The sequence below is a fragment of the Camellia sinensis genome, chromosome 5 (genome assembly GCF_055761805.1).
Source record: "Camellia sinensis isolate YWXY chromosome 5, ASM5576180v1, whole genome shotgun sequence".
Taxonomy (NCBI): Eukaryota; Viridiplantae; Streptophyta; class Magnoliopsida; order Ericales; family Theaceae; genus Camellia; species Camellia sinensis.
The window spans coordinates 33484816-33497645 of NC_138965.1; the positions used below are offsets into that span (position 1 = coordinate 33484816).

At 34.5% G+C, this 12830-nt stretch overlaps 1 protein-coding gene across 1 annotated transcript; it reads right to left on the bottom strand.

Moving 5' to 3' along the window:
* Positions 1–6168: 6168 nt before the first annotated feature.
* Positions 6169–10962, bottom strand: LOC114287536 (uncharacterized). The gene is made up of 3 exons (XM_028230916.2): positions 10082–10962; positions 8023–8460; positions 6169–6724 (listed from the first exon to the last, which is right to left on the bottom strand). Exons 1-3 carry the CDS (start codon positions 10674–10676, stop codon positions 6522–6524), a joined length of 1236 nt encoding a protein of 411 aa, XP_028086717.2. The 5' UTR covers positions 10677–10962; the 3' UTR covers positions 6169–6521.
* Positions 10963–12830: the final 1868 nt, after the last annotated feature.

Consider the following 12830-nt stretch of genomic DNA (forward strand, 5'->3'; position numbering starts at 1 on the left):
TGTTCCCGAAAAGGTGTAAGCTTAAGGTGTAAATTTCATTAATTTTTTTTTTCACAAAAGGTATAAGTGACTTCCGAAGATGCTTTAAGTTGGGCTTTCACAAAAGGTGTAAGTTGGAAGAAAAAAGTTTAAATGTTATGCCAAAAATTCTTACACAAAATGAGTACCTTTTCAAAAATGGTGTAAGCACTTCCACGAAAAGGTGTAAGCTTAAACAAAATGTGTAAATTTGATGAATTTTTTTTTTCACAAATGGTATAAGTGACTTCCGACGAAGCTTTAAGTTGGGCTTTCACAAAAGGTATAAGTTCGAAGACAAAGTATAAATGTTATGCCAAAAGTTCTTACACCAAAGGAGTAACTTTTCAAAAATGGTGTAAGCACTTCCACGAAAAGGTGTAAGCTTAAGGAAAATGTGTAAATTTGATGAATTTTTTTTTCCAGAAAAGGTGTAACTTCGGAGAAAAAGTATAAATCTTATGACAAAAATTCTTACACAAAAGGTTTAAGTTGGGTTTTCACAAACGGTGTAAGTTTGAAGAAAAAGTATAAATCTTATGCCACAAAGAGATGTAAGTAACTTCGCAAAACGTCTAAGTTCCGTTTTTTCCCCCGAAAACCTGCAAGTTCCTAAAATCCAATCACACTGTATTTGTCTTGTTCAGATAATGGCAATGTCAGAGAGAAGGGCGTTTCGGAGGGCTTGGCCTTTCTCCCAGTAGAACTCCGTTTCAGAGAAGACGAGTCTGGGAGGGCTTCGAATAGCGACCCCAAGTCCAAATCCAACCAAGTATGTCAATGTAAAAGAGAACCGTTTTTAATATAGAGCAACGGACAGACAGACAGAGAGAGAGAGAGATAGACTGAGATCAACAGACATAGAGACCTAGATGGACACTGATCGACGAGGGACCGAAATCGACAAAGAAGAGACCCACATGGACACAGACAGACCAAGATCGCTGGAGACAGACCGAGATCAACAGGGATCGACAGAGAGAAACCGACATCGACACAGAGAGACCAAGATCGATAGCTAATCTTTCAAAAAACCTTTGATTTGCGGCGGCGGTGCAAGTGGAGGTGCCGATCTCAAAAGGCTGTGAGCACCGGAGCCCACCGACGCTTGGGTGGTCAGCGGGGGTCACGAACCCTTTGATTTGTTTAGTGGTTGTCTCAATTGGTTTATGAACACTTCGAAATGTTACTCCTTTTGTGTTTACTACTTTGAGATGAACATATGTTACTCCTTCTGTGTTTACGAACATTTTGAAATGAACCCTTTGTTACTCCTTTTCTGGTTATCAACACTTTGAAATGTTACTTCTTCATACTTTTCGTGAAAATATTTACACAATTTTTGAAAAGTTACTACTTTTGTGTAAGAATTGTTGGCATAAGATTTATACTTTTTCTTCGAACTTACACCTTTTGTGAAAGCCCAACTTAAAGCTATTTCGGAATTCACTTATACCTTTTGTGGAAAAAAAATTCATGAATTTTGCACCTTTTGCTTAAGCTTACACCTTTTCCTGAAAATACTTACACCATTTTTGAAAAGTTACTCCTTTTGTGTAAGAATTTTTGGCATAACATTTATACTTTTGTGCTTATATACTCTTTCACAAAAGGTGTAAGTTTGAAGAAAAAGTATAAATCTTATGACAAAAATTATTTCACAAAAGGAGTAACTTTTCAAAAAAAATATAAGCACTTCCACGAAAAGGTATAAGCTGAAGCAAAAGGTGTAAATTTGATGAATTTATTTTTTCACAAAAGGTATAAGTGACTTCCGAATAAGCTTTAAGTTGGGCTTCCACAAAAGGTGTAAGTTCGAAGAAAATGTATAAATCTTATGCCAAAAATTCTTACACAAAATGAGTAACTTTTCAAAAAAAATATAAGCACTTCCACGAAAAGGTATAAGCTTAAGTAAAAGGTGTAAATTTGATGAATTTATTTTTTCACAAAAGGTATAAGTGACTTCCGAAAAAGCTTTAAGTTGGGCTTCCACAAACGGTGTAAGTTCGAAGAAAATGTATAAATCTTATGCCAAAAATTCTTACACAAAAGGAGTAACTTTTCAAAAAAAATATAAGTGACTTTTCAAAAAATATAAGCACTTCCGAAAAAGCTTTAAGTTAGGCTTCCATAAAAGGTGTAAGTTCTAAGCAAAATGTATAAATTTTATGCCAAAAATTCTTACACAAGGAGTAACTTTTAAAAAAAAATATAAGCAGTTCTACGAAAAGGTATAAGCTTAAGCAAAAGGTGTAAATTTAATGAATTTATTTTTTCACAAAAGGTATAAATGACTTCCGAAAAATCTTTAAGTTGGGCTTTCACAAAAGGTGTAAGTTCGAAGAAAAGGTATAAATGTTATGCCAAAAATTCTTACACAAAAGGAGTAACTTTTCAAAAAAAAAATATACGCAGTTCCACGAAAAGGTATAAGCTGAAGCAAAAGGTGTAAATTTGATGAATTTATTTTTTCACAAAAGGTATAAGTGACTTCCGAAAAACCTTTAAGTTGGGCTTTCACAAAAGGTGTAAGTTCGAAGAAAATGTATAAATCTTATGCCAAAAATTCTTACAAAAAAAGAGTAACTTTTCAAAAAAAATATAAGCAGTTCCATGAAAAGGTATAAGCTTAAGCAAAAAGTGTAAATTTGATGAATTTATTTTTTCACAAAAGGTATAAGTGACTTTCGAAAAACCTTTAACTTGGGCTTTCACAAAAGGTGTAAGTTCGAAGAAAATATATAAATGTTATGCCAAAAATTCTTACACAAAAGGAGTAACTTTTCAAAAAAAATATAAGCAGTTCCACGAAAAGGTATAAGCTTAAGCAAAAGATGTAAATTTGATGAATTTATTTTTTCACAAAAGGTATAAGTGACTTCCGAAAAAGCTTTAAGTTGGACTTTCACAAAAGGTGTAAGTTCGGAGAAAAAGTATAAATCTTATGACAAAAATTTTTACACAAAAGGAGTAAGTTTTCAGAAATAGTGTAAGCACTTCCACGAAAAGCTGTAACCTTAACCAAAATTTGTAAATTTGATGATTTTTTTTTTCCACAAAAGGTATAAGTGACTTCTGAAAAAGCTTTAAGTTGGGCTTTCACAAACGGTGTAAGTTCGAAGAAAAAGTATAAATCTTATCCCACAAAGAGATGTAAGTAACTTCGCAAAACGTCTAAGTTCCTTTTTTTTTGTAAGTTCCTAAAATCCAATCACACTGTATTTGTCTTGTTTAGATAATGGCAATGTCAGAGAGAAGGGCGTTTCGGAGGGCTTGGCCTTTCTCCCAATAGAACTCCGTTTTAGAGAAGATGAGTCTGGGAGGGCTTGGAATAGCGACTCCGAGCCCAAATCCAACCATGTATGTCAATGTAAAAGAGAAACGTTTTTAATATAGAGCAACGGACAGAGAGAGAGAGAGAGAGAGAGAGAGAGAGAGAGAGATAGATAGATTGAGATCAGCAGACATAGAGACCTAGATGGACACTGATCGACAGAGGGACTGAAATCGACAGAGATCGACAGAGAAGAGACCCACATGGACACAGACAGACCAAGATCGCTGGAGACAGACCAAGATAAACAGGGATCGACAGAGAGAGACCGACATCGACACAGAGAGACCAAGATCGATAGACAGACAGACCAATACTTTTCGTGAAAATATTTACACTATTTTTGAAAAGTTACTCCTTTTGTGTAAGAATTGTTGGCATAAGATTTATACTTTTTCTTCGAACTTACACATTTTGTGAAAGCCCAACTTAAAGCTATTTCGGAAGTCACTTATACCTTTTGTAAAAAAAAATTCATGAATTTTGCACCTTTTGCTTAAGCTTACACCTTTTCCTGAAAAGACTTACACCATTTTTGAAAAGTTACTTCTTTTGTGTAAGAATTTTTGGCATAACATTTATACTTTTGTGCTTATATACTCTTTCACAAAAGGTGTAAGTTTGAAGAAAAAATATAAATCTTATGACAAAAATTATTTCACAAAAGGAGTAACTTTTCAAAAAAAATATAAGCACTTCCATGAAAAGGTATAAGTTGAAGCAAAAGTTGTAAATTTGATAAATTTATTTTTTCACAAAAGATATAAGTGACTTCCGAAAAGCTTTAAGTTGGGCTTCCACAAAAGGTGTAAGTTCGAAGCAAAAGGTATAAATCTTATGCCAAAAATTCTTACACAAAAGGAGTAACTTTTCAAAAAAAATATAAGTACTTCCACGAAAAGGTATAAGCTGAAGCAAAATGTGTAAATTTGATGAATTTATTTTTTCACAAAAGGTATAAGTGACTTCCGAAAAAGCTTAAGTTGCGCTTCCACAAAAGGTGTAAGTTCGAAGAGAAGGTATAAATGTTATGCCAAAAATTCTTACACAAAGGAGTAACTTTTCAAAAAATGGTGTAAGTATTTTCACGAAAAGGTGTAGCTTAAGCAAAATGTATAAGCTTTCCGTTTGTTTACATCTTTGGTAAGTCAACTCACAAAAGGAGTAAGTGTTCATAAAAGGTGTAAATGAATTCACAGAAGGCGTAAGTTTTCAGAAAAAGGTGTAACTTTTCAGAAATCAGTTACGCCTTTTTCTGAAATTCCTTACGCCTTTCAGAAATCAGGTCACCAATGTGCAAGTTTTCAAATATTTTGATATAACCCAATACATACAAATGTGTAAATGCAAAATAGAAGGGTGTAAGTGCCTTGCATACCATATGCAAGGCACACTTAAGAAAAGTCCTAGTTGTAGATGCAATTCAGATTTTTTCTTTTTCCCTTATGCAAACACCACAAGCTTCCTTTTTAAGTTGAAAGTAAAATTAGGTGGTAGAAATGTCTCTCCCTACTTCCACCTCCGTCCTCAGCTTCCTCTATATCCAAAATAATCTATATCTCTACATATGTAGTCATGTAGAAGTTATAGCCTGGGGCTTGGGGGGTGTGCTTCCTCTAAGGTTTAGGAATGTGCTAATAATTCTTTGAGGCTATTGGACTGAGGGAAAAATCCTTTAATTAATAGTAATGTTTTAAAAATCGGACCGGTGATTGAATCAAAAAAGAGATTGGGTGGACGGGTCACTAGTTCAACCGTTGGATTGAATCGGAATCGAACCGTGACGTAATAAATATATTAAATTTATATTTAAATAAAAATATAAGTAATAAAATTAAAAATTAAAAAAAATAAAATATTAAATTATCTTAAATATTTCTCCTAATATTTTTTTTACTAAAAAATATAATAATATATTTTAAAATATTAATAATTTTAATTATAGAAGAGAAAATCAAATATTCAATATTCTTTCCATATGATTTTAATTCAAATAATTTAATTAAAAGAAGAGCTAAAATTTTGGAGGGATATCAAAATTTCAATTCTCCCTTCAATAAATTTGATTGAATTCCGTATGGATTTCTTGAGTTTTTTTAGAAGATTGTTTTTCTTATAAATAGGTAGAGACTCTCACAATAATTTCAACCTCTTAATGGGATTCCTCACAAGAGGAGACCCTTGAAAAAGAGTTTTCAATTAAAGTTTTCTTTTTATATATATATAATATAATATATATATATATATATATATATATATAATAAGAAAGAAAAAAAGAATAAAAAAAATAGAAAATATCCAAAAAAAAGTTCAAAATTTTCAATCTAAATAACCCGGTGAACCGGCGCCTGTTCGGCGGTTCAACCGTCAGTTTTTCCGGTTCTCTTTAAATACACCAGTTTTTGGCTTCGACCAGTTCAGAGGGTATATCTGGACTAGAACCTCGACTGGTCGATGGTTCAACCGGTCGAACTGGCCGGTCCGGTCCGGTCCGGTTTTTAAAACCATGCGGTGGTGTACTTGTAAGAAATGCCTTGCAGAGGGTTTGCGTACTCTTGGGGATTAGACGTGCTTTGATTCGGACATCCTGGTGCCAATAATTTTTTTTTAATATTTGTGTGTATGTATATATAGAGAGAGTGAGAGAGATAGATTTGCAAATGGGCCAAAATTATGTAAATAGTTTTATTGATTTGCTTTATGGCAAGTACCTTCAATCTCGCAGGCGGGTGGAAAAAGTTAACTTGCAAAGGTTTTGTGTGGTGCAATTTCTTGCTAATCAGAATATAGAAAAAAAATATTCATCACTCAGCTTTTCAATAATTGTTTAAGCTATTTTTGATTTATTGTACTAAACATTCTAGCATAGATTTTCAAAATATATATAATAAAATAAAAACATAAGAAATGTTTTAAGCAATTATATAATCCTACTCTAAACAAGGCCAAAATGTTACACAGATGAAACCGAGGCATCTCCATCTCGAAAACTTTGAAAAAAACATCAAAATTCAGTAACAAGATGATACAAAATTGTGCGAGAAGCAGTCGGGTCATTGCTTCAAGATTCAACCTACAAGCCCTGCAATAATATCCTATATCCATAAAGAGGTCCCCCCAAAAAGCACTGTTTGGAAGTTGAACCAAATAAATTCTCAGTAGATTACTACGAATTAGCTGATCCTGTTGAAGTAATGCAAGAACCATCAGAAGAGTCACTTGAACTTGGCAACATATGAGGCTTACCCATCTGTGGAAGGTATGAGTAAGCAATCACAGAAGCCCCAATTGTCACTGACATTCCTATACAACCCCATATCCACCACCGCTGGTGACTTTTCCTCCTTTGTCGTTGCCTCCGCGCAACCTCTGCATAATTTGACATTAAAGAATGAATGATTAAATCAAGTGAAAACTTGGCCACCATGACTTTAAAAACAAATGGCTGCTAATACCATGACGTGCATGATTACATTTTTGTGGTTTAAAATGTGGCGAAAACTAAAATGAACAAGGGTCGTTGAAAACAGGTGGCATTCAGAATCTTTTGAACAAGATCAACAATGGAGATTTAACAGAGGCTAACAAAAGAAATGAAATGCCAAAGTTGAAAAGAAATTTGCCCTTTCCCCCTTGGATATGAAGTTCAGAATTAAATAGGTGACATTCTAACGAGATTGGTTAGTCAGGTGCATACTAGGAACTTGCTGGTGCCAGTGTGACAATCGATAACCAGATTATGAGGTTTGAGTAAGCACATATTACACTACACAAGTTTTGAGTAAATGCTAGACAAATTTTCCTTACATTAATTGTCCCTATCATATTATTATAATAGGTCTTGTTTCAAATTCCTAAGTTCTATTGGTGCATGCCACATTTGTAAGTAAGAAAATTCGTAAAATTTACTAGTTTGTATAGCATTTTCCCATAATTTTACTCTTGTCAGCTTTGCTCATATGTTGCTCTGATGTACCTAGTTGCCAATTTGCACCAACTGACTCAACTGTTGTATTGAAGCTATGGACCTGGGCCCTACTCTTTAATCATCAGGTTCAAAACCTTGATGGTCAAGCTCCACATGGCATTGATTTTGATATTGTATTGTGTTGCCAAAAGCAGATATGGGGAGTGGTTATGGCTTGCACATGAAGTCAGAAATAGTGGCAAAGCAGGTTAAGGCTGTTAGAGATATTCCTTGTCCCATAAATGAGAGGGAGAAGAACCCCCATTCTAGATGTGGTGGATGTCAATTATACAGAAAAAGTAATAGTATGTGTTGAAGACCAATTTGTAGTCGATTCACTGTTTTTTTTACCCAAGAAAGATGCATATCTTCTAAACTCCTCCCATATTTGCATCGGCATCAAAACTCCAAAACCTTGATATCATGTGAAAAGTTTGTCAAAAGAAAGTCTTCAAGTCTGATCTTACATAACATAATCTATACATACGTAACTTTCATGCTTTTAAAACACTTAATTAAGAACAAAGTGGTATGATTTTTATGTAAAGAAGCATGCAAATAAAACATTAAGCACAAGCATGTCAAGCAAATTGTTGGCAAATGTTTATGGATAGATAGGCTAGTTGGCTTAGGATGCCTCAAACAATAAAACATAGAGTAAACCAGATATATGTGTAAACCAAAGATGACAGGCACATACCCATAACTTCCTGGTTCCTCTGGGACATTTCATGATTAGCAGCTTCATAGTATTGCAGTCTGTCTCGCAATCGGGAGATTTCCTGGTCTTTCAATTCATAGATTGCCTCTGCAGCTATTTCAGCTTCAGCACGTGCTTCACCCCTTCCTATTGATTCGGCAACAAATCTAGAAACAACAAGTTCCTGGCAGAACTGCTCTAATGAATCAATCTCAAACTGCATGCTAGTAGCATTTGGTGATGTAGGAAATGTTAGCCCTGTTTGGGATAGAAGATTGCCTAGCCTCTGCCATTGGCTGTACATTTTAGCAACAGCATACTCTGCAGTCTTTCGTCTCTCAATCTCCTCAAGAAGACTGAGCCTTGTGGCACGCAGCTCTGATTCAATTCTTGGTCCATAAGAAGATGAATTTGAAACAGATCCATCAGAGGACAAAACTGCACATATCAGTTACAAAAAAAGACACTGTCAAATCTGAAGCACTTTCAAATTCTATTGCAAGACGACACCAACAAATTATCCAATATCTTGCTCAAATAGTAGAAGATAAAACAATAATCAAGTTAGCCATCATGATTTGTGAAAATTTTAAATACAAACTTCAACTTGTTCCTAAACCAGGTACTAGAATATCTTTCGTTTATTTTATTTTATTAGCAATAACCAGAATACTATAGGAATCATCTCAATGTAAACTCTACGAAAAGGTGATTCAGAATTGTATGACGAGAAAAATGGATCATATTCTTTGTATGTGCATAACATACTTTCTATATGAACTACAGGACACTAGAATAATGCACACTGGCATAGTTTGAAGAAAGCAAATCAATCACAGGAACGAACCAAAACCTAGAAATCTCAAAACTAAAGCAAACTAGTAATCTATGTGTCTCTCCCACAAGATGCTAAGAACTTCCAAATTTTAAGAAATAGCATAAGCCTTGAGTCAAGCTAATCTTTGAACTTTGAAGATTTCAATCCTTGCCACTTCAAACTGTCCATTTGCAAAATTTAGGCAGTTCACTTTTAAAATAGGGACAGGAGGAGGGCACACAGCATTAAGTTCCCAACTTTCAGCAGAAAACACATGACCATCTGCATTCATCAAGGGTGAATGGAAACCAAGACTAGACTAGTTCATGAGAAACTTAGATTATCGGATACCTTTAGCAGCTTTTAGTGTTGTGTAGAAGCAGACATGGTCAATTGAAATTGTTTAAGGGAAAATGATCTGGAAAATTACAAATCAGTTCATATTTGCAAAAATAATTATAAATAAGTGACAAATTTTATAGATATTAATAATCAAAATTATAAAATAAAACTTTTCATGATTTTGTAAAACATTTTTCCTATTACCACTGATTGGTAATATCCCCAAAATGATATACATTTGTGCCAGTTTTGGCCAAATCAAGGTCACAAACTATATACCAATTCACAGTCTACATGAATAATTTTTATTTGTTCATTGAAAATTGTATTTCATTGATTGATTCTACCTATTATCTTTTGCAGTAATACAATTTTAATTTTTTGTTAATACATAATAATGACTGACAAGTTTTAGCAAAGATCTGTGTGACAAAAAAAATTAGGTATTTCACATACAAGATAAAACTGATAAATACAAATAATTTCATTATTTAAACACAATTATTGGACAATTTATATTGTTACTCCTTATACTTTATTTTTTGTGTCATTTTAGTCCTTATAATTTCAATTGGCTCAATTTTAAAATCTAAATTTTTGACTTTGTCTCAAATTAATCCAATTGATTACAATTGTTATCATATTAGCACCATGTGTTATATTTTTAGGAATAAAATTATAAATTTCATCAATTCATTGACTTAACCTTTACTGACTCACTGATCATTTGACATTAAAAACCTAACGACGTTATCAATTGGATTAAAATATTTAAAATTAAAGGCCAAAATTAAGCCAATTAAAACTGTAGAAAATAAAAATGACAGGACAAGTACAATTTGGCAATTAATTTTCAATAGCTAATGAACAGAAGAGGCAATAGGAGGGATAAGAATAGACCTTCATCGGCATCAAAGAATTCGCCCTGGTTAGACACATAACTCCGACTCTCAGCTCGCTTCCCAAAATCAGTCACACCATTCGAGCTAGCTACACTCACCGAGTCACAGCAATGACTAAAAAAATCATCATCATCATCACCATCACCATCATCAGCCACAGAACCTCCATTTCTGTCAATCTCCGCGCCCAAAAAGACATCATCCGTCACTTCTTCACAGTCCGAATCCGAATCACGAGACTCCTGCGGCGGCGGAGTCTCATGAAATCCAGTAAAAGGCCGAGTGAGAGCATCTCCGCGGCGGCGTTTGTGGTTGACGACGTAAGGAGAGGGAGAATGAGGATCGGAGGAAGAATCGGGAATGGGAGTAGGTTGTGGAGTTACATAGAGAGCCGGTGTTATGAATATATGATTCGGAGTCTGAACTCTCTCCATCTCCTTCTTCTTCTTCGCATCATTTTCATCATCAACAGCATAAGATTTGGGGAATTGTTGTTGTTGTTGTTGTTGATTCGAATTGAGGAGATTTTGGTACGAAGCTCGAGGTCTGGTCTCGAACAAGGTCTCCCAAGCAATGGTCGTGAAAGTAGGCATGTTAGAGAGAGAGAAAATGGAGTATGCGGCGGCCTCTGGTCGACGAGGGTTTAAGGGAGGTGTTGTATATAAGACAAGATAAGGGGTCGTTTGTTTTTATGGGGGTGTTACGGTTTTTACAACCTCGTATGACGTTGGGGCTTGCGAAAGGTGGAATTGTTTCAATGGACAATAATGGAGGCATGTTTGGCTTGGCTTCCACTTCAAGAAATTTCTCACCAGACTATAAAACAAAAAAATATGGATCTGGATTCTCCCCCAGGGCTCCACTTCTTCTACTTCTATAGCCTTGTTTGTAAGGACGACTAATTTTAAATAATTTATTAAAAGATAAAATAAATTAAAATAATTAATTAATAAAATAAAATGTTAGATTCAATTTATAATTATTTTATTTTTTCTTTTTTAATTATTAAATTTATTATAAAAAAATCAACTAACTTCTCAAACAAAATTATTTTAATTAAAATAGTCGGGAGAATTTTGGAAAGCTAGCTTTTATCTTTTAATCTATTTTGAGTCATATCACTTCTCACATTTTTTATCCAAAAAAAAGTCAAAAAATTAGCTTTTATCTTTTAACCTATTTTAAGTCATATCAGCTCTTGTATTTTTTACACACACAAAACAAAGTCAAAAAGTTAGCTTTTGACTAACTTTTTAAATTGGGTTGGCTTTTTAATTTTTTTGAATTTTTTAATCTGGGACTAAAGAGTTTTGTTTGATATGAGTTTTTTGATATTTTTTTTTTACTTTTGTAAGAGAAAAAATAAAATGGTTATGGTTAAAATGTGACATTTTATCTTATTATTTTTTTAGTCTATTTTATCTTTTTGTAACTATTTTAATTCCGTAACCTTATGCCAAACGAGTACTAAATAGCCATGTGCTTTTTTTATTTTTATTTTTATTTTGTTTTTGATATTATGGGTTCTATTTGGGAAAAATCGGTCTAGGGTCCCTCTCCCACTTTTCGTAATGGAAGAGGTCCACAAAATTATATTATGATGTCTAAGGTCCCTACAGAGAAATTTCATATCCCTCACCCTTCAAACCTCCATAAACCAATTCGATGATTTGTCTCTCCATTCTAGAGAGAGAATCTAGAGAGAGAGAGCGCCATAGTTGCATTGCAGATCTGTTGAACAAACATGGAGGCTGCCTACTTCAATGATTCTCAACGTGAGGCAGCAAACGATGATGGTGTAATTGCTGGACTCAATGTAATGCGTATCATCAATGAACCCACTGCCGCTCCTTCTTGGCAGCCTCTCGGATCAGATTATCGAAGAAATCTTCGATTGTTATCAGACATATTCACCTCCACATGTATTGACTTTGCCCAACTCCAGTATGGCGTCCCAGAAGTCCATCATCCACCGAACCTCATTTTAGAGAGAGAATCTAGAGAGAGAGAGCGCCATAGTTGCATTGCAGAGCTGTTGAACAGACATGGAGGCTGCCTACTTCAATGATTCTCAATGTCAGGCAACAAAGGATGATGGTGTTATTGCTGGACTCAATGTGATGCATATCATCAATGAACTTACTGCCGCTGCCAGGCGTCCATACACGATTGCTTGAACACTGGCCATTAGTTTCGCTATCTCTCGACCTGAGAAGCCTTCTGTCTTCTTGGCAGCCTCTCGGATCAGATCATCGAAGAAATCTTCTATTGTTATCAGACATATTCTCCCCCACATGTATCGACTCTGTCCAACTCCAGTATGGCGTCCCATAAGTCCATCATCCACCGAACCTCATTCTTCGAATCTACGAATCTCTCACTCCTCCACCACTATAAACGAGATTGAAAAACATTTTAGAGACAAACCGAGAACAAGACAGAGTCTCTATATACAAACCCATGCCAATTTTAGACCCTTGGCCTCATTTTTAGCAAACTCATTTCCTATAAACAAGAAAGGGACAAATTGAGAGTGTGAATCTGAGGAGTTCTTACTTTAAAAACCCTGAAAGCTCTGAAAATTGAAAGCACTTTGCGTATACACTGACTTTTCCATCTCTTTGCGAATTTCTCTGGGTTTGGGAAATTTATTTGGTTTAAGTGAATTTCTTTGGGTTTGGAGAAGAGAAATTTCTCTGGAGAGAAGGGAAGGCCAGAGAAATTTTCTCTAGATGGCCAAAGAAAAT